Source organism: Chanodichthys erythropterus, chromosome 10 (genome assembly GCF_024489055.1).
Source record: "Chanodichthys erythropterus isolate Z2021 chromosome 10, ASM2448905v1, whole genome shotgun sequence".
In the NCBI taxonomy this organism is placed as follows: domain Eukaryota; kingdom Metazoa; phylum Chordata; class Actinopteri; order Cypriniformes; family Xenocyprididae; genus Chanodichthys; species Chanodichthys erythropterus.
This window is the reverse complement of record NC_090230.1, coordinates 38,969,471-38,992,793: the sequence shown is the minus strand read 5'-3', so window position 1 is coordinate 38,992,793 and position 23,323 is coordinate 38,969,471. Positions and strand designations below refer to the sequence as shown.

General features: G+C 37.7%; 1 protein-coding gene across 8 annotated transcripts in view; it reads right to left on the bottom strand.

Moving 5' to 3' along the window:
* Positions 1-17,274, bottom strand: part of myo18aa (myosin XVIIIAa) — a 56,062-nt gene extending 38,788 nt beyond the window's left edge. For 7 of the 8 annotated variants that reach the window (XM_067397672.1, XM_067397673.1, XM_067397666.1 and 4 more), the window contains exons 1-2: positions 17,152-17,274; positions 15,189-16,234 (exon numbers count right to left, since the gene is read on the bottom strand). In XM_067397672.1, the coding sequence (XP_067253773.1) occupies positions 15,189-16,190 (1,002 nt within the window). In that variant the 5' untranslated portion in view covers positions 16,191-16,234; positions 17,152-17,274. Of the gene's footprint in view, positions 1-384; positions 426-1,391; positions 2,183-15,188; positions 16,235-17,151 lie in introns of those variants that run through there. The other variant, XM_067397669.1, reaches the window with a different exon arrangement.
* Positions 17,275-23,323: the final 6,049 nt, after the last annotated feature.

Genomic DNA, 23,323 nt, shown 5'->3' with positions numbered 1-23,323 from the left:
CAAGCTCCTCCCACTGGAGTATAACAGCAGTACAGTTCCAAGCAAACATCCACATACAATCTCCACCTGCAATAATTATCTTAACTCCTGCTAATTTTCACATTTGAGCATCTGGATGAAGAGAAGAAACAGATGAACTGCTTTCATACGGTAATTATAGACAAAGTCCACAAAAGCTGTCCTTAAGGAAAAAGACCACCATTTTCCAAACAAACCCCATCTTTAGCACCTCCTGATGATAATGTGAAGTAAACACACAGAATGTGGTTTAGAGCGAACCACAGCCACAATAACAAATGCAAAGTGCTGGGAAATGTGATCACATCTGATCTCAGAACAGACACCCATCTGAAATACGTGTCACACAGCTGCTCAAACACTTACACTCGAGGCTTTTGCACCTGGGACGTTTTCATCTTTCACCTGAAGGGAGGCAAATGGAGACAATATTAAATTTAAACCATAAATCAGGCCCTCTGACCTGAGACATTGTGCTGGATGTGACCTCTGACCCGGCTCTTTCTCTATTCTCCCGTTCTACAGTTTAGGCAAGCTGGATTTTCATAGAGATGGAGGTGAGGTCACACATTCTTACAGAAAAATCCCTCTTTAAGAATGAATTTTAATGTCTGTCTTTACTTTAGGAAAGGACAGAACAGCTTATTCCTCAAAAACAACCACCTGACTACAAAGTTACTGTATGTGGACAAAGAAGAAATCTTAAAAAAGAGATACAATGTATAATTCCTTTTCCACTATCATAACTCAGAAAGATATTGTGTGGCAGCCTTCAAAGTTTACTGAGATCCCTTTTAGTATTCCAAAAAAAATTGCATTATATTACAATAATAATTACAAACTGTTAAAAATAAGCAGAGACATAAGACAAGATAAGGCATGGTGATAGGGAAAAAACTTGAGATGGGAGGAAAAAATACTTTTGCGTTATCTCTTAAAACTTTAGCATTAATTTGCAAATTTTTGTGATGCAAATAATATGAGATTTCAATGCTTTTGCAAGCATTCACAAAGTGTCTTGGGGAATGCAATACTTTCTCCAAAGAATGCAAAGGATTTTTGAGCAAATGCAAAGTCTCTTGAGGGAGAACAACACTTTTGAGAGAGAACGTAAAATATTTACCAGCAAATGCAAAGTTTCTTGGGGGAACACAAATATTTTGCCAGTGAATGTAAAAGCACTGACATAGTTTTTCCTCTCACCTTATAGTTTTTGTAGTCCCACTTAGGGGCTCTGTAAGATATATAACAACCAATCTTTTACCTTAATCATCCAAACTGTATTTTCTAAACTAGTTCTATTTCACCTGTCCTGAGTGGGCAATAAATTAACAATTTATAAATTAACGAACAGCATAAAACTGTACTTCCCTTTTTCTCCCAAAATGAGAATCGAGATGAGAAAGCCATGGAGAAACAGACAGAGGAGAGTAGAGGAAAGGAAAGGGGAGGAAAGGAAGGCTTTTTTGGTGAGAGGCAGAAAACTGGATTTGGAAAATGCAGGCAGTCTTCTCGGTTGAGGTTTTGAGGGTACTAGGACCCTGCGTTGAATGGGTAGAACGAACAGCTACAAGGGAAGAAAAAAGGATGAACATAAAATCTGTTAGATGGAGTAAAGATAAAGAAGAATAATTTAGGCTTACATCATGGTTAGTCAAACAACAAGGCAAGAGATCAATGACTCAGCATTCCATTGCTGAATTGCAGCTTTCTGAAAACACACCTAAAATGAAATCGTTTACTCATTCTCATGATGTTCAAAACTTGTTGGGCTTTCAATGCGTATTTTATTGAAAGATGTTTTTTTTTTCAAAATGATGCATGTGAATGACGACTGGGGCTTTCAATCTCCAAAATGACAAACGGCTCATGTCTAAACTCAATGACTCATGTGCTATGTTCCAAGCCTTCTAAAAAAATTAAAGTTATTAATTAGAACATGAGGGTGAGTAAATTATGCCAGATGAACAAACAAAGATGTCCATGCGAATCAAGCTTCTCATAAATTAAAAAAACATGCACATTTGTAATGCAAAACAACCGGTCTGAAAGTGAAAGTGCAGTTTAAGGCAACAGGACTGAGCTTTCATGACACACCACTATAAATAGAGCACATGTGAAGAGGCCACAAAGTGAAGTGACCAGCACACACACACACACACACACACGGCTGTCCCACAGGCTTTAAACCCGGATTCTTATACCTGTCAAACACAAAGCAGACACATCGGATTCCCTCTGTTATGTTAACCACTTAGTCAGGTAGGCATCCATGGACAGACGTCTTGAGCAGAGCTCAACGTGGGGCAGCCGCAGGACGTTACGACAGAAACGTCGAGCCAGAGTTCGAGCTTGGGAGGGGGGATAACAGCTGTTGCAGGACACAGAGGATATTAATAACCATGTAGACCCCAGTACCCCCTGACAACACACAAACACACACACACACACACACACACACACATATATATATATATATATATATATATATACATATATATACACATAACAAACTGAATTAAAACAGCTTAACTGTCCTTTTAGAAAATTCAGCCATACTCAATTCACAAAATTCATCAACAGACAACTCTGTTGATGAATGTTTAAATCCAACCACAAGGGGGCAACAACATGTGTGACTAAACAAAATGCTGCTGTTCCTCACAGATCCACCAGAGGGAGGCATTGTGCACACTTCTTGAGTTCATTTTTGTTAGCCTGACTTAATTAGCGTTAGTGTGTTAAATAAACCCCCAAGCCTAAGTAAGCTTTTCTGTGTAATTCATTCTAAACTGTCCCATCTTATCTAGGGACCAGAATGTTATTACTGAGCTCTTTTGACTTGAGCAAGTAAGCAACCACCCAAAATGCCCCAGAAAAATCACAGCAACATGCTAAAATACTTTAGCGACATCCTGGCAACTACCCAAAACATCCTAGAATTGTGATAATAAGTTTTGCTTCAGAAAATGTGCAGATCTATTTAATTAACAAGCTGTGATTAAAAAGTCTTCAGCTCAAAAGTAAACAGTAAAAGTAGTTGTTCATGCTGGTAAAGCTTATCAGATTAACTTTATAGAGCTGCAATGAGCCACTGTGATTGGTCAGGGTTGAGAACAGGATGAGTGCTGATTAGCTGTGCTGCAACAAAATTAATCAACTCAAAACTCAGATTAAATGATTCTGATTAAATGATTCTGCGTCAACATGCATAAATGTTCATAACCCATAATATTGATGACTGACTACCACATGAATTCAAACCCACCATGAGGCCTTATATTCTGGTGGGGTTGTAGACCAGTCCAGGCCTGTCATATTGTATCATATCAGCACTACTAAACAGGACACAAACAGGCTGGAGTTGTCTATGGAGGACGCGGTGGGCTCCTTAATCTGATTAGCTCCCCCTGTGTGGTCTTTCTACAAAATCCTGATGGATCAGTGAATTTCTTCGTCTTATCTACGTTCTTCACTGAAAGCAAATATTCTGCAGTCAGGACTTCAATGCTTTAAAATGGACACAATGAAAGACTGATGTTAACTTTATCATACATTCTTTCATTTTTCAACAATAGTAGATTAGATATAAACAGAGGACGGGACTAAATGGCATAGATGTGCACTAACAACACATACACACATCAAAACTTACATTATCAGTAAGATGAAGTGTGGAGTTTAGGAGGGTCTCCAAACAAGTACACAATGTAACATGGTGGGAGGTCTAAAGACTTTTCAAACCCCACCTAGTAGCCTATTCGTTGCTATGGTTGTGAAATGTAGCACCTCCTTCCTTCAAAGCCTGATTATTCTTAGCACTTCTTGCTAATCCAATGTTTGTTAATACCAAGTGCTAATGGAGCAGAAAACATTTTATCTGCTTTTAAATACATATATGCTGTATTTTCATAAAGGTTAAGGATTTGATAAAATCTAGGATTAAAGCACAGCTAGCATAGAAAAGATTAGCATAGCATAATTTGATCTCTGAGGGGAATCCAAGCCATAGATCTTAGTTAAAGTAGATGGCATATTACAATATGTTCAATAGCCAATTCATTCAGTAGCCAGCCTTTGAAAATAAGTCTTTCTACAAATTTGTAATGTACAAAAAAACTGGAAAACACAGGATGTGATGATACAGGAGGAGGTGTAGACAGTCTTCTACAGGTCAAACTACAGGCTGATTTAAACACCTGTTCCACGAACTCACAATGATGCAAAAAACAGACGCTTCTCTCGTTCAGAAACATCCTGAGGGCACGAGCCTTGCGGACAGATAACAGCAGCATGTCTGGTCTTGCTGCTTCTCTCTGCATAGTGATTTCCATGACATGTACATTATGGGAAAAACACCTACATGATGTAAGAATACAGTCTCATGCTAAACAGAGGCATCAGAATCTTAAAGGTGCCCTAGAACCAGTTTTTACAAGATGTAATATAAGTCTAAGGTGTCCCCTGAATGTGTCTGAAGTTTCAGCTCAAAATACCCCATAGATTTTTTTTTTCATAAATTTTTTTAACTGCCTATTTTGGAGCATCATTAACTATGCACCGATTCAGGCTGCGGCCCAAGCTCTCGACTATAATACAGTGCATTTATAAAGTTCACACAGCTAATATAACCCTCAAATGGATCTTTACATGATGTTCGTCTTGCATACTGCATGCATGCGTCGGATCATGTGAGTATAGTATTTATTTGGATGTTTACATTTGATTCTGAATGAGTTTGATAGTGCTCCGTGGCTAAAGCTAACATTACACACTGTTGGAGAGATTTACAAAGAATGAAGTTGTTTATGCATTATACAGACTGCAAGTGTTTAAAAATGAAAATAGCGACGGCTCTCGTCTCCGTGAACACAGTAAGAAACGATGGTAACTTTAACCACATTTAACAGTACATTAGCAACATGCTAACGAAACGTTTAGAAAGACAATTTACAAATATCACTAAAAATATCATGTAATCGTGGATCATGTCAGTTATTATTGCTCCATCTGCCATTTTTCACTATTGTTCTTGCTTGCTTACCTAGTCTGATGATTCAGCTGTGCACAGATCCAGACGTTAATACTGGCTGCCCTTGTCTAATGCTTGAACATGAGCTGGCATATGCAAATATTGGGGTCATACATATTAATGATCAAATGAGATTTACACAAGAAGGAGGAAACACTGGTGTTTGAGGCTCACTGTATGTCATTTCCATGTACTGAACTCTCAATTCAACTATGCCATGGTAAATTCAATTTTTGATTCTAGGGCACCTTTAAGTAAATGATACAATAAAACCAAGAGAATTATGGATGTATTCAATTCTGTGAATAAAATGAGACATTCCCCGACCTGAATTCAATCTTCACCTAAAAAATAAAGCTACACAACTAAATCAAATAAGCTATGACAACATCAAATGGCATTTCACTTCCATAATGCATTAAAGTCACCATGAAATCAAAATTGACAGCAACACCTCTTCTCTGATGATGTGTTTACTGGTGCAAGGGCGGGACAACCTGTCACTCACATGACATCACACCACAAGCATTCAATCAATTCTCAATGGACAAAATCAAGTTTCCCCCTACATTTTTGTTCTTGTTCAAGAAGCCGTTTCACTTGGATATATGTCACGATGGGGAAGAAAAGACTGTCGCAACTTCTGTGTCATGCCAACTCTAAGAAAGTAAAAAAGGTAATTGTGTTGATTCTATGCATTCTGAGGGTGTGATTAACCTTCAGGTAAGTGACTAACTGGCTGCTCCCATTAACCAAGTCACATTTAACGGACTGGTAAACTGGCAGAGCTGGAATCATCCCTGTGCCAACATGCTCACAGTTAGAGCTCGAATACTGGACAGCTTCACACAGTCCTACTGCCAAATACCAGTGCAAATCAGCCCAAAAACCACAGCTGGTCATCACATTGACCCAGCGGTCCAAACCAGGATAATTATCAGCCTGACTAAAGCCACTTCCTGGACCCCTGTGGAGGGCCAAGTCTGTCCAATGACCAGCGTCAATATTCACTCACGACAGCATTGGGGCGACACTGACAGCTCAAGAAAGACTTGGGGTCATCGGCCAGGAAACAAAGTGGAGACATAAAGAGAAATTTGACAGAGAGGACGGAGGGACAGCAGACACTGATGACAGACGAAGGACACTTCCTGTATTCAGTGCCTGATGTGCAGCCAAGTTGATCTATTACATAATCTAATCTGATAGTAGTTAATGAAGCCATTCATGGACAGATTGTTTCAGAGCAGACAGAGGACATTAATAGTCCACAGGCTGTTGAACCCTCTCAGAGTAGACGAAAAAAAGAGAACCATTGAGCCAAAAACACAAAAAACAAAAAACTACAGGACAGTGTCAGTGGGGGTTATTTAGAATAACAATGCAAAATTTGACTGACATAGCCATGCAAAAAACTAACTGTTAGACTGATCAACTGTTGGTTTGTTTACAATGCATAATTTTAAAATACAATAAAATAGTATAGTTCAAAGGTTTTGAGCCTGTAAGAATATTTAATGCTTTTGAAAGAAGCCTCTTCTGCTCACCAAGGATGCACTTATTTGATCAAAAATACAGTAAAAAAAGTAATATTGTGAAATACTTTTACAGTTTAAAATAACTGTTTTCTATTCTAATATATTTTATAATTTAATTCTTTTTTGGAAAAACTGAAATCTCAGCATCATTTCTCCAGTCTTCAGTATCACATGATCCTTCAGAAATCATTTTACTATGCTTATTTGCTGCTTAAGAAACATTTATTATTATTAATGATTATCAAAGATTCTTTCATGAACAGAACTTTTAAAGGTGCCGTAGAACCTCTTTTTACAAGATGTAATATAAGTTTAAGGTGTCCCCTGAATGTGTCTGTGAAGTTTCAGCTCAAAATACCCCATAGATTTTTTTTTATTCATTTTTTTAACTGCCTATTTTGGGGCATAATTAACTATGAGCCGATTTAGGCTGCGGCCCCTTTAAATGCTTACGCTCCCCACCCCCGGAGCTCGCTCTTGCCTTTTAACAGCATAAACAAAGTTCACAGCTAATATAACCCTCAAAATGGATCTTTACAAAGTGTCGTCATGCAACATGTCTAATCACGTAAGTATAGTATTTATTTGGATGTTTACATTCAGGTTTTGATTCTGAATGAGTTTGATAGTGCTCCGCGGCTAAAGCTAACATTACACACTGTTGGAGAGATTTATAAAGAATGAAGTTGTGTTTATGAATTATACAGACTGCAAGTGTTTAAAAATGAAAATAGCGATGGCTCTCTTGTCTCTGTGAATACAGTAAGAAACGATGGTAACTTTAACCACATTTCACAGTACATTAGCAACATGCTAACAGAACATTTATAAAGACAATTTATAAATATCACTAAAAATATCATGATATCATGGATCATGTCAGTTATTATTGCTCCATCTGCCATTTTTTGCTGTTGTTCTTGCTTGCTTACCTAGTCTGATGATTCAGCTGTGCACAGATCCAGACGTCCTGCCATTGTGTCTAATGCTTGAACAGGAGCTGGCATATGCAAATATTGGGGGTGTACATATTAATGATCCCGACTGTTACATAACAGTCGGTGTTATGTTGAGATTCGCCTGTTTGTCGGAGGTCTTTTAAACAAATGAGGAAACAACGGTGTTTGAGACTCACTGTATGTCATTTCCATGTACTGAACTCTTGTTATTTAACTATGCCAAGATAAATTCAATTTTTAATTCTAGGGCACCTTTAAACAGCAGTTATTTGAAACAAAAAATATTTTATAACATTGTAAATATCTTTACTGTCACCTTTGATTCATTTATTGTGTCTTTGCTGAATAAAAGTATTAATTTCCTTCAACAACAACAAAAAAAACCTTATTGACCACAAACTTTTGAATGGCAGTGTATCTCATAATTTAAAAAGTTTAACCATAAATACATTATAGTACCTAAATAAAATGAAGTAAACCTTTAAAATGAAATAAACTTATTGCTAATAGTGTATTTCTGTAATGAAAATATTAACCAGCTTAATATAAACCATAACCTTTAAGACTACATGTAGGCCTACATGTAAATCAGCTAAGATATGATTGGCTAACCTTTATGTATCAGTATAGTTCATCAGGGCAGACCAAGTTATTGAACACTGAATAGGTGTCGATAGGTATGGGTGGTTTTAGGTTAGTGAATGTCTACATACATCTAACTCTTTTACTGCAAAAGAGCAAGGAAAAACTTTGCCTTGATATGCATTTTTAAAAAATGCTCATGTAGCTCAAAATAAATTATTGAAAGCTTTATGTGTTCAGATTTCCCAACAGAATAAGCAGTCACACACAAAAGGCTGAGAAGAGCATGGTGATTCATTCATTCAGATGCCAATCCTTCAGCTAAGTGGACCGGAGAGGGTGTGAGGTGATAGTGTGTGTTTAAGTGTTGTTCTTCTCAGTACAGTAATGCAGCCGAAACCTGTCTATCTGGTAACTATCAGCACAAACAATCAAACCTGTCAAAAACAATCACAAGGGTTTCCTGTCACATTCACAGACACACTATGATTGAACAAATACCAAACATTATACTGGCAAAAAGCCACACATGCTTGATGACACAAGCGTATCTGCCTTCCCTGAGCATTTCAGTTATGGAGGGAATTCGCTAAGAATGATTTGTGTACTGATAATCACTGTTGCTATTGTGATCTTCTGTGTTGGGGGTAATGCGTTACAAATAATGCAAGTTACATAATCAGATTACTTTTTTATTTTAGTTTTTTTTTTATTTTGGGGTATGCAGGGAAGGAGATCAGAGGTCAGAGGCCTCACTACGCTATATAAACTGCTCTTGTGGGAAAACGGCTTTTCATTTAATGAATCCACAACTTATTGGGTAATCTTCAACATGTTTGCTCTTAAACATTCATTTTGGATTTATCTATTTTTAGAGTTTATATCGAAAAAATCTCTTTTATAGGAGACGTCACAGACAATTGCATGACAGGTATGATTCAGTTTATGGCACTTCTCATTCATTCCTATGGTATCCGCAAACATTGGTTGACTGTCGCACAACTCTGAACGAAATTCAGTGGCGTCAAGGCTGTAATGTGATTGGTTATCAAGGCACACATGATTCAAGTTGGCTGTTAAAGAGCCTCATATCTCTGTGTCCTATTCTTCTGCGAATAAAAGGTTTGTTTGAGCTGCGCCCTCTACTGTACAGGCATGAATTTGCATTTCCTTCAGCCTGAGCCTTATTTATTTCACTTTTGATGTGAAAGCTTTTACATTTGCCAAAAATAGAACTTTTTTGTTATTGAAAACAAGCAAGCAAGCCAGGTGAGAAAAGGTATCGCAAAAGTAACTACACACTACTTCATGTAACTATGCACATTACTTTCTATAAAAAGTAACACAATTAACACAATTAGGGAGAAACATAATATTGTATAGCATTACTTAATTTCCCAAACACTTATCTCAAAATAACTATTAAAAAAAATTCAGCAATTGAAATAAAGCGGAAATTAAATTAAATATAAGATGAAACATTTAAAAACAACAACAGTCATAAATTCTGCCTCGGAAACTAATTTTAATTAATAAGTTTAAGTTAAAGTACAAAAATTACTAAAGCTAAATTTAAAATAAATTAAAGCCAATAATAAATAAATAAATAAATATAGAAAATGGCCTGTTTTTGTTTATTTATATAATATATATGCATATATGTATCTTATACATTTATGTTTATTCTTTATTTTATTTATTTTTTATTTTACTATATGTGTACTGTTGTTGTCTGGAAGCTGCTTCTGTCACAAAAAAAATATATATATAATATATATATATATATATATATATCCTAGTATGTGCAAACATACTTGGCAATAAAGCTCTTTCTGATTCTGAAAAATGACAAACGTACAAAAAAAAAAATAACACTGCTAATGGTGCTGTTGTTTATTTGCACATTCTGTCTGCACAATATTGGCATCCAATTCAAAGGAAATGCATATCAGGTAACAGTGTGAACAGGAAAAAATTAGTTTTTCCAAATTTTTTCTTTTGAAAAAGGTTAGATGCACCAGGCAAATAGAGTTAATTTTAATGAATAAATTATATAGATACTAATTTGCATAAAGATTTGTGTTTGCAATGAAAAGAAAGAATGATTATGCAGCAGCAGTATTTCAGCACATTTAGAACCTGGTTAAACAGGACTACAAATAGTTATAATCAGGTGAAAAAAACTTTCTTGTACTGAAATACAGCACACAATAGTCTGCAGCCGCCTACATATTCACATATTTTTCATCAATATAGATGCAACAAGCAACACATTTCACCACGGAGCTCTCCACAGTGGCATAGTCTAGATTTCTGTATCACAATCTTTATATAGAATAATCGCTTCTAGGCCAATCCCAAATGTGTCATATCTTTTTCTGTACTCGGCTTAAAGTGGGCCAGTAAAAACCCCGGTGGGACTCCTGCCCTCCGCAGGCTGGGTGAGACTGGCCACTTTATCACAAAAGGTGCAGTTCATTACAGCTGCTGGTTTGACATTGTTCACCCTGATAACATCATAATTTGAGATGGCTTGCATGAGGACAAGTGTTATTTTAAAATTAAATATTATGAGTTATTGGTATTTGGTAACAGGTACTAGGAGAAAATTTGGTCAAGATAACTTGTATGCCCCAGATTCTCAGCCTCTTCTCTGACTGATGCGCTCCGATTTTTCAGTGTTGTCGGGGCAAATTTGCCCAGAGGCATCTAGACTGCAAAAATGTCTATGCATGTAGGCAACTAGGCCCACTGATATCAACAGGGGAATATTAAAGGGGGTCCATGAAGAAATTGAACATTAATATAGTATATGTTGTTTTTAATGAAAGTTATTATAAAGTTTTGCTTTTTTTCCTATTGGGTTGGCTATAAGAGTTTTCTAATGGTCTGACATGCTGTTCTAAAACAACACTCAGACTTTGACACACACTGAGATTTTTCTGGTTATCCATTAGCAGAAAGCATATAAAGGAGTTCTCTCCACACACACTCCTATTCAAACACAACAACAGGTTTAGCAGGAGTGATCGCTGACTCATGTGATCCACACCACACTCATTTGATTAGCTTGACCAAAACGTTCTCTTCAAACACCTGTCTCTTCCTATTTTGGCACCATTAGATGACATGCTGTTTGTGTGAAGAGCTGTTCTGTAGGATCAGGCCAGATGCTCTCAGCTACACCAGGATAAACCTCTTACGGTTCAAAAGGCCAAACATTACAGTACAGAAACACAATATTGTATATTTTTACCTCCCCCATATTATTCTACATCACGAATAAATCACTCAATCTTTAATCTCTTCACTGAGCTCTGGTTTTGTGCTGAACTAGATCAAAGTAACATCAGATCTTGGACGTCAGCCTAAAGTATTTGTTTGTTTGATTGATTAAATTTTTTTTCTCAATTTGTTAAGATGAATTTGATGCAAAATCATTTTCAGTCACATTGGAAATTATGATGTTAAAATGTCATGGTTATATTTCATTCCAAAATAAAAAAATAAAAACCTTTACAAATAAATATTTATTACAATTTTAACAGTTCTAAAAAGCAATTTTAAATGTATTTTATTTCATTAAAAAAATGGTAAAAAAAAAAAAAGAAAAAAAAAAGTTGATTTTCTAAGGGGTTAAGGTCAGGCGAGTTTGCTGGCCAATTAAGAACAGGGATATCATGGTCCTTAAACCAGGTACTGGTAGCTTTGGCACTGTGTGCAGGTGCCAAGTCCTGTTGGAAAATGAAATCTGCATCTCCATAAAGATGGTCAGCAGCAGGAAGCATGAAGTGCTCTAAAACTTCCTGGTATACGGCTGCGTTGACCTTGGACCTCAGAAAGTGGACCAACACCAGCAGATGACATGGCACCCCAAACCATCACTGACTGTGGAAACTTTACACTGGACCTCAAGCAATGTGGATTGTGTGCCTCTCCTCTCTTCCTCCAGACTCTGGGACCCTGATTTCCAAAGGAAATGCAAAATTTATTTAATCAGAGAACATAACTTTGGACCACTCAGCAGCAGTCCAGTCCTTTTTGTCTTTAGCCCATGCGAGACCCTTCTGACGCTGTCTGTTGTCCAAGAGTGGCTTGACACAAGGAATGCGACAGCTGAAACCCATGTCTTGCATACGTCTGTGCGTAGTGGTTCTTGAAGCACTGACTCCAGCTGCAGTCCACTCTTTGTGAATCTCCCCCACATTTTTGAATGGGTTTTTTTCACAATCCTCTCCAGGGTGCGGTTATCCCTATTGCTTGTACACTTTTTTCTACCACATCTTTTCCTTCCCTTCGCCTCTCTATGAATGTGCTTGGACACAGAGCTCTGTGAACAGCCAGCCTCTTTTGCAATGACCTTTTGTGTCTTGCCCTCCTTGTGCAAGGTGTCACTGGTCGTCTTTTGGAAAACTGTCAAGTCAGCAGTCTTCCCCATGTTTGTGTAGCCTACAGAACTAGACTGAGAGACCATTTAAAGGCCTTTGCAGGTGTTTTGAGTTAATTAGCTGATTAGAGTGTGGCACCAGGTGTCTTCAATATTGAACCTTTTCATAATATTCTAATTTTCTGAGATACTGAATTTGGGATTTTCCTTAGTTGTCAGTTATAAAATCAAAATTAAAAGAAATAAACATTTGAAATATATCAGTCTGTGTGTAATGAATGAATATATTATACAAATTTCACTTTTTGAATGGAATTAGTGAAATAAATCAACTTTTTGATGATATTCTAATTATATGACCAGCACCTGTATGTTTTTCTTTTGGTTTTGATATCAAATATGTCCCAGATCTTCTGTGACATTCAACCTACTAGATTAAGTTGAAAATTATGCCATCATTAGTCAAACTCCATAATAGATAGTTTATCAAAAGATATTGATGCTGCCACTGTTGTTATCTGAAAACCCTTATGCTTAAATATATAAGGGCTTTATTTCTGTACTGAATAGAAATGTGTAGAAAATAAGTTAAACAAAACAAAATGTGAGAAAACTATATATCATATACATATATGAATACAAATATATGCTTTATTAAGACAGATGAATGCACTATATCTCACTCAAGGTTTGGGTCTTTCCATGCTTAAATATCAAGCATCTAATAATTGGGGAAATGTAACAATCATTGTGACTTCCTACGTGACTTTGTGCTTGTGACATTTATTGTCTGAGACAATGGCAGCAGGTGTTTTGAAATATCTGAGGAATCATGATGACAGACGATTACAGAAACCAAAGCTGCTGACATCACATCTGCTTTCACCCTGCTTCCACCACCTGACCTTAACAGAAATGTTAAGACTGAAATATACCAAAAGGGCTGTCAGGCCAACAGAGTCGCCCACATTCTGAAACGGGGCCGTTAGCTCAGCTGTGCCAGGATACAGCAATGAAAATGTGTCAGAGAGAGCAACCGGGGAATACAGCAGAGCCAAGAGAGCAGACAAAGTAAAAAGTATCTAATTCTGTTGCAAACAGTGACACAAAGATCTTTATCATTCCAGAAGATAAGATGCAATCTTCAAGAATATTGTCCAATCCACTTCTACATTTATGCATTTGGCAGATGCTTAAATCCAAAGTGACTTACATTGCATTCAAGCTATACACTTTATCAGTTCATGCATTCTCTGGGAATAGAATCCATGACCTTGGCATTGCTAGTGTCATGCTCTACTGTTTGAGCAACAGGAATGCTTTCTAAAATTCAGTAAACAAATAAAAGACTCTCTCGTTCTTGGAACTTCATTTCACAGCATAACACTATGGACGTCAGAGACTTTTTTGCTATTCGTTCCACTCAGATGGGGCTCTACACAAATACAGGTGCATTATGGATAAGACAAAACACGCATTAGACAGGTTATTAAACCCCCCGAGCGGTCTCACTGAAACTGTTGACAACATCAACAGCTCTCTGCACAACGGTCCATTCAGATGTCAACAGAAACACTCATATTGCTCTGAATTCACAGAAAATCTCAAGGCTGTAACTGATCTTCCACCTTAAAAGTTGCTGAAACATACAGTACCTTCAAACTGTATCAGTTTTCCTGAGAAACGGCAAACACATACCATCCAAATTGCACTTTTAGCTAAAAAACATTTATCTGTTTAGCAGACTATACTGACACAATTTCATTTGGATTCATTGGCCTTTTGGATAGTGGGGAAACAACAGAAAATTATGTGAAGAAGAAGATCATAATGCAAACCAGACGCAAACCCATGCCTTCCACATTAGCTCCATGGCTCATTGTGTTAGATCAAGTCCTCATTGTGTGATTTAAAGGGTTAGTTCACCCAAAAATTAAAATTAACCCATAATTTACTCATCCTCAAGCCATCCTAGGTGTATATGACTTTCTTCTTTCAGTCAAACACAATCGAAGTTTGATTAAAAAATATTCTGGCTCTTCCAAGCTTTATAATTGGAGTGAAGAGTAACCAAGATTTTGAAGCCCAAAAAAAGCACATCCTTCCAATCATAAAAGTAATCCATACGGCTCCAGGGGGTTAATAAAGGCCTTCTGAAGTGAAATTATGCGTTTGTAAGAAAAATAAACTGAAGCTCCTCTGACATTTCTCTTTAAAAATTCTCATTTTAGACATCTAATTCACGTTCTGCTCTATCCTCTGCACTTCCACGTTCATCAGTACGTCATATCAAAGTTCACTCTTCCACCAGAATCGACTTGCATACAGAAGCCAGTGATTCTAGTTTATAAAGTTATAAATATGGATATTTTCCTTACAAAAATGCATTGGTTTGCTTCATAAGGCCTTTATTAGCCCCCTGGAGCCATATTGATTACTTTTATGATGGATGGATGTGCTTTTTTGGCCTTCAAAATCTTGGTTACTATTCACTCCCATTATATTATATAGAATATTTTTTAATATAACTCCAACTGTGTTTGACTGAAAGTCATATACTCCTAGGATGGCTTGAGGGTGAGTAGATTATGGGATCATTTTCATTTTTAGGTAAACTAACCCTTTAACACATAACAACCATTACACATAAGCTACAAACTTGCGTATCTCACCTCACGGTACAGGCCTCTGGTGTTCCTCAACCAGCAGCGGCTCAGCTCACTCAATTCCACGATGGGCTGCACCTTCAGACGTACCGTGTCTCCAGACTGCTTGATCATCTCCACAATCTCATCCCTGGTTTTACTTTCCACATTCCTCCCATTGATCTCTACCAGACGGTCACCAGGCACCAGCCCCAAAGTCGGGTCCTTATTTCCAGCGCCTGGCTCAGCAAAGTGGACCACCTTTCGGTAGGGTGACCCATCGGGCTTCTGGTCCACCATGGTGGTACGACGAAGTGAAAAGCCGAAATCGCCAGTGTTGCGGCGCTGAAGTTCCAATTCTCTTGGTGCAGGAACTTGAGGAGGCGCCAAAGCAGGTAAGCGCAAGTCTGCAGGGAATGTTCGGTCCACTATCTCTGGGATCTGGACAGGGTTGGTTTGGTGGGGCATATGTAAGGGCGACTGATTGAACACCTTGATCTCTACCTGAGGTGAGGGAATGGCGGAGTTCTGGCCTGATGGTGCAGTCGACCCTGAGGGGCTTCCCTCTTTGCTCTTCTGTGAGAAAGAAATCCGCTTTAAGATTTGTTCTACCGGGGAGTTCTGCTTCTCTTCTACTTGGGAGTTCTGCTTCGTCATGGTGTCAAACTTGGCCACGTGTTCTTTGACGGATGACCGGCGGACATCTTGCTCCACCTTAATGTCATCACTTGAGCTTGTGGGCGTTATGGTACCCTCAGTGTAGAGTTTCCTGAGGTCCACGTCTGTCAAGCTGAGCTCTGTGTTTCGGACCACCTTGATGGGAATGGGGCTGGAAATTTCCAGCTTCCCTTTCAACTCCCGTTTAGAGCTGCTCCGATGAAGACTAAAGAAACCTCTCCTCACGCTCATTTCCTCTAGACTCTTCAGCTCGGCTTGAGACATTCGCTCTTTTTTCTCCTTCTTCTCTTTTTTCTCCTTTTTTGTTCCATCCTTCTCCTTGTCTTTATCTTTCTTGATCAAGTGGAACATGGTTGGGGCTAAACAAGAACCTCAGCAGCAGGTAAAGCCCTCCTCTGAAACAACAGATTAACGAACAGAAGACATTTTAAGGTTTCCTCCCTTTTACAGCATCCTGTAGTAGTGAGTTTGTGACTGTAGTAGGCATGGGCTATAAAGGGCTCATTAAACATTTTAAAATTATGTAAAAATATAATAATAATATAATAAGTTGTAGTTATTGATAATAATTTTTATATATATATTTTTATGGGTTAACTCAGCTAAATAACCCACATAATTAATCAAAAGAGTAAAAAAGTGGACGTGACGAAAGACCATTGTGTGACGTCACACAATCTCATTGGCTGCTCTTACCTTTCCTGACAGGTACAACAATTTGTAAGCGAGTCGTACAGCTTTTATTATCAACAACAGTGATACAATTTATAAAACAATGACATAAACGTGATATAAAACACAGCACCATTAATTGGTAATGATCTTATATCGATCAGTTTTCCAGATTATCCAAAAAAAACGCGTAGAATGAATCACTTCCTGAAACTTCTCATCTCATCTCCCCCTGAACGCTTTCTCTTCGAATTAAATTTGGAATCTCAAAACTATTTAACACAATATTTATGATACAAAATCACTTGACATCACCTGCAGAATCATTGTAATGTTGAATTCAGCTCTATAAATAAACTACCGGCAGAAACTCTCATTGATTCAGCTCTGACAGGCTTTTAAAATCTATTAGTGCCTTTAACATATTACCCCTTGATGCAGTATTTACACCACATACCCATACCTGCATTTCTATCATTTCTTTTATAAAGTGAATCACATCATATGGCTTTAAGGTGAGTGTTTTGGTTCGCGTAATGCGCTTGTCTAATCCTCTTTATTTCGTATCAAAGCTAACAGACAGTCTGTTCACCTGTACAGTGAACTAAAGACAAATGCCGCTAACGATAAACAAACTTACCGTTGAAACAGTGCTGAAATAGTCTGGCGATCCCCGGTGCGCACTGAACTGCTGCACCGGTCCTGTGGAAACGCGTCTACAGCGTTTGACGGTCAGTGGGACGCGCGCACCAGCTGCGCGCGCTCCCGCCGGCTCACTGAGCCCTGCTGGATAAGAAGAGTTGAACAAATCAATGGATCCATTTCTGCATGACTAAAGAGAATTTTAGCTTGAGATACTAAGAATACGTTAAAAGTTTAATTTGTCTGATGTACAACACGGCATAGCACTTTAAAAATGCAACAAATTAAATAAAATTTAATTAAATAGATAAAAAGATTAAGATAACAATTTGTATTATTTTAATTTCATAATTTGTATACGAATGATTGATATGTATATAGTAATCTAGTAGCCCTAAAAAGAATAATAAAAAGTATAAATAGGCCTAAACAAGTGCACACAATTGACAGTGTAATTAAAACAAAAGAATAAAAATGTTACATTTTATTTATTTATTTAATACAAATTAAATAAATTATTGTCTTTTCAAAACAATCATGTTCTTTACATGAATTTATGTAGAAATATTGCATTGCATTATTCCAATATTGGAATGGTGGTTGAAACTCTTTTGCATGGCTATAGCGCCCTCCTCTGGACCAGCTCTCTGACAGCACTAATCCCTCCTTCTGCATGCGTTTATGATTCTCCAGTTACGCAATAATCTTCTCAATCTCCTTCTGTTGCACATTTGTGATGCATTTTATATTAAATTTATATTAATACAACGTCTCTTGTTCTGGTCTTGGAGCCTAAATACAACTAGAAAGCACAAAGCTTTAGTGAGTTTAGTGGCATAAATTTCAATAAAAATGAAAAAAATAAATGTGGGGTCCATTTAAGGTCAACTAATCCAAATCCATATTAAATATTTAAAATAAGTTCAACTATTAACCAAACCATATCCAAAAGCTTCTCAACCCAATATGGATCTGAAATCATAGATTTTCACTGTGGTATTTTGATAGAAAAGCCAAAAGAGTGATGAAAACCCCACAGACAAACCTACATAAGGAAAGAGTCTGGCATCGCATCAGTATGTAATCAGTATATATAATATAATGTACATCTTAAATGATCATTATATAACTTTCTTCACACCTGACCTCACTTTCTTTAACTAATCAATCATTATCTATACTTCCTTCCATCCTTAGGTTTTTAGACAATTTTGTGCCAAACATGAGCAGTTTAAAAGGTCCTCTAGGGTCATCATGGAAGAAGAGGTTTTTTTTTAACTGGGGCCTTTATGAGGAGGTCATTCAGGTCATCATGTTCACTGCAAGAACATACTGTACAAATCAGCTGATCCTGATGCAACCACAGTGTGTCTTAGTTGGTAAGACATAACAGATCCTTTCTGTAAAACAGCTAGTGGGTCATTTCCTTCAAAACAGAAAATACCAGAAAATTGTGCTTAATTAAAAGTAAAACATGTAATTAATATAGTTAATAAAATATATTTTATTATTATTTGTTTATATATATATATATATATATATATATATATATATATATATATATATATATATATATATATATAAACAAATAATAATAAAATATATTTTATTTACTTAATAAATAAAATATTTACTTAATATTATATATATATATATATATATATATATATATATATATATATATATATATATATATATATATATATATATATATATATATATATATATATATATATATATAAAATTTATTGAACATTACAGCCACACAAAAATAACTGTTATGCTTCTGGAAAAAACATCCTCATAAAGCCTGACCTTTTAATCTCTCTGTGACCTATTAGAAGGGAACCCTGCTGATAATAAATCGGGTTATTAGGTTAATTCAGTTCAGGACTCGCTCTGTATGTCGCTCTTCATTATAAAACCATCCTAAAGTAGACCAAGCTGTCTCTGCGTCTTCAGCTAATCATTCTTGTGTGTCTGCTGGGGGATTTATAGGAATACAGCAGTTGGACAACAAAACTGAAACACCTGGTTTTAGACCGCAATAATTTATTAGTATGGTGTAGGCTTCCTTTTGCCGCCAATACTACATCATTTTGTCTTGGGAATGACAGATACAAGTCCTGCACAGTGGCCAGAGAGATTTTGAGCCATTCCTCTTCCAGAACAGTGTCCAGGTCACTATGTGATGCTGCTGGTGGAAAATGTTTCCTGACTCACTTCTCCAAAACACCCCAAAGTGGCTCAATAATATTCAGTTCTGATTACTGTGCAGCCCATGGGAGATGTTCAACTCCACTTCATGTTCCACTCTGTCTGTGTGTACTGGTGCATTATCATGCTGATACAGGGAACCATCTTCAGAGTACAATATGTGGTATTTATTGGTAGTATTTACAGTGACGTGCCCATCTAACACAAATAGCGGGCATAGGGAAGGCCACGATATTGCAGCCCAAACCATCACTGATCTATGTTTCACTCTGGGCAGCAACAATCCGGGTGTTACGCCTCTTTGGGGCTTCTCCACAACATTACTTCCACAAGACAGTGAAGGTGGACTCATCAGAGAACAATACATGTTTCACATTGTCCACAGCCCAAGATTTGCACTGATTGCACCACTGAAACCGACATTTGGCATTTGCACGAGTGACCGAAGGTTTGGCTTTAGCAGCCCGACCATGAATATTGACAGTTTTGGTGGAAACAGGAGAGTCGAGGTGCACATTTATTTCTGCAGTGAGTTGGGCAGCTTAATGTTTTTTGGATACAATCCGGGTTAGTAACCAGACATCCCTTTCAGGCAGCTTTCTCTTGCTTTGACAGTTGGATGTGGTTCGTCCTATGTTGAGGTATGCTGACATTACCCTGGATAACAAAGCTCTCAATACAGCACAAAGACTTGTTGAGCCAGTGAGACATGCACCAACAATTTATCCTCTTTTAAACTCTGATTTGTCTCCTATGATGTTGTATGGTTTATGTACAGCTGTGCTGTTGCTCTGCTGATTCAACCTTCACACTCTGCTCTTACTGATGGAACGTAAAATCAGTGAAGATTGGCCACCAGGTCGCGCATATATAGGTGTGAAACAGGGATTGGCAACTTCCGTCCAGGAACGCCACTGTCCCTACAGAGTTTAGCTCCAACCCTAAAAAAAAACCTCACCTACCTGTAGCTGTCTTAACTTTGATTAGCTGGTTCAGGTGTGTTTGATTGATTCAGGACTAAAGATGCCCATCCCTGGTGTGAAACCTCCAAAACTAGCCAGTGTTTCAGTTTCATTGTCCAAACCCTCTAGATCAAGTAAAACAGCACATACAACTTATATCTAGTGGAGTTTCTGTGTTTTGAATGAATCTTTTAAGTGAACGAGGCTTTTTGTTCACTTCTATGCAGTTACTCATCTCAGCAAATCTTGTTTGTGAACAAACTGAGCTAGGACATCTCGTTCATGAATGAACTGAACGAACAAAGCATCATCCTGTGGGGTCTTGTTTCGGTCAATTAGGTTGAGTGAATGATTCAATGAATCATTAGGTGTGTTTGACGTACAGAGCCGTCTCACAGTACTTTGATGTCATACACTGATCGGTCTGAGCAGCGCTGCTTCAAGTCGAACACACCTATACACTTGTTGCCAACTCAGACAGAGCTGTGTCCGAAATCGCTCATTATTTAAAACAGCCATTTGTAGTGGTGTCCAAAACCATAGTAGGTGTTGGCCCTGTCCCAAATGGCACCCTAAACCCTCACGGTCTTCCTCTGAGTTCGCACTTTCTCAACGTAATGCCGCTTTGACTGCCAGGTAAAGTACTCTGCGTAGCTCAGTCTTGCGGGATCAACAGAAGTGTGCATCGAGGGCACATAGCAGCCGCAAAGGGGGCGCTCACGAGCACCCTTCTTTAAGCTTAAAGGAACACTCCACTTTTTTTGAAAATAGGCTCATTTTCCAACTCCCCTAGAGTTAAACAGTTGAGTTTTACCATTTTCGAATCCATTCAGCCGATCTCCGGTTCTGGCGGTACCACTTTTAGCATAGCTTAGCATAGTTCATTGAATCTGATTAGACCGTTAGCATCGCGCTTAAAAATGACCAAAGAGTTTTGATATTTTTCCTATTTAAAACTTGACTCTTCTGTAGTTAAATCGTGTACTAAGACCGACAGAATGAAAGTTGCGATTTTCTAGGCTGATATGGCCTATCAATCAAGGAACTTTGCTGCCGTATCATGGCTGCAGCAGTGCAATGATATTACGCTGCGTAATATCATTGCGCCTGCTGCAGCCATGGAACGGCAGCAAAGTTCCTTGATTATTACGCCTGAATGAGAGTATAGTTCCTAGCCATATCAGCCTAGAAAATCACAACTTTTCATTTTCTGTCGGTCTTAGTACACGATTTAACTACAGAAGAGTCAAGTTTTAAATAGGAAAAATATCAAAACTCTTTGGTCATTTTTAAGCGCAATGCTAACGGTCTAATCAGATTCAATGAACTATGCTAAGCTATGCTAAAAGTGGTACCGCCAGAACCGGAGATCGGCTGAATGGATTCGAAAACGGTAAAACTCAACTGTTTAACTCTAGGGTAGTTGGAAAATTAGCCTATTTTCAAAAAAAGTGGAGTGTTCCTTTAAATGATGAATGCAGGCCATTGTAAGTCTACAAGACCGAAAGTGCACATTAACCCTGCGTTTCATTCAGAAGGACTCATCCCTATGCCCTAATCCCTTCAGAGGGTTTACCCTCCGGAGTGAGAGCTTCGAAGGTATGTGGGTCAAAAACACTCTTTTTTTGGAACGCACTTCTGCGTCATCTAACGAGACAATTAAAGAGGAGTAGACTGTGCAAGCTGCGCCCTTTGTTTAACGTTAGTTTATATATTTATTAATTTTAGGTTTAACGCATGTAGGCTATATTGTATATGTATTTTAAACATTTGAATGGACTGATAAAGGGAGCTGTAAAGTATTTTTGTACAATGTCGTTTTGACCATAATAATGTACCAAATCTAACTCCTATAAATATTACAGTAGTATAGAAAAATATATACATTTATAGGTAAAATCGAACTCCGAGCCTCCTGTATCTATTCTGTGACGTCAAACAACTTCCCTGTGCAAAGGATCATGGGGGCCCGAAGTGTCCATCAGTTGTACCCTTCGAAATCCTTCATTCCAAAAGGCCCTTTGAAGTGGCCAGTTTTGAGAACTTCGGTTTGGAGCGACCCTTCAATATGGCAGCCATGATTATTTTCACTCTGAAGTGCCCTTCTGAGGGCGATATATCCCGTTTGGAACGCACCGTAAGTGTGCCATTTGGGACAGGGACGTTATAGTTCCTCATTCAATCCCATAATGCACCGCAATAACGAGTGTACAACTGATGTACACTCGTAATCGGCTAGAGAATAATACCCATAATGCACTGTGATGGTCTCATCAGAAGATGGCGCCTGCAGCTGATTATCCATCCATGCATTTTCCAAATCGCTGGTCTAATGTGGGTACAGTGTAATATATGCAGTAAAAAAATCATTTTTAATTAATATTAAATTGTTTAATTAGGGGTATACATACTATCGTTTTTATGACAAAGTTCAAGATAAATGTTTTCATTACTACTGCACAAACTCCTTTTAGGGGACTTTATTAGTGGACTGATATAGGGAATATATTCGATTTCGAACACAGCTAGGGTCACTGAACCAATCTATGAACAAATCTTTTAAGGGAAAAGTTTCAAGTCTCTTAGATTAATCAAAATCACCACCAACAGTATGCCAAGAAATTAAGCACTGATTTGCATAACGCTGTATTAAAAGTAAAAAATATATATAGACTTTAATGTACATTTTGCAGACAGGATAAAGCCTGCAGTCAGTCTCGCGCAGTGAGTTATGACGAGTCTCGCGACAGTTCCACGCTATTCATCAACTTCAATCCTGTTTTTTGGAGCGTCCCGAGAGTCTATCGAGATGGAGATGAAAAACAGGGGTGTTCTGAAAAAACACTAAATTCAGAACTTCATGACATTCGCCTCGGAAAGCACGGACGGAGTGCCCTGTACCGAAAAATGTTTATCCATTTGTCTATATATTATCATTCTGTATAACTGAATACTGTTTTATTCATTAACTAATTCAGACTGCTGTTATGT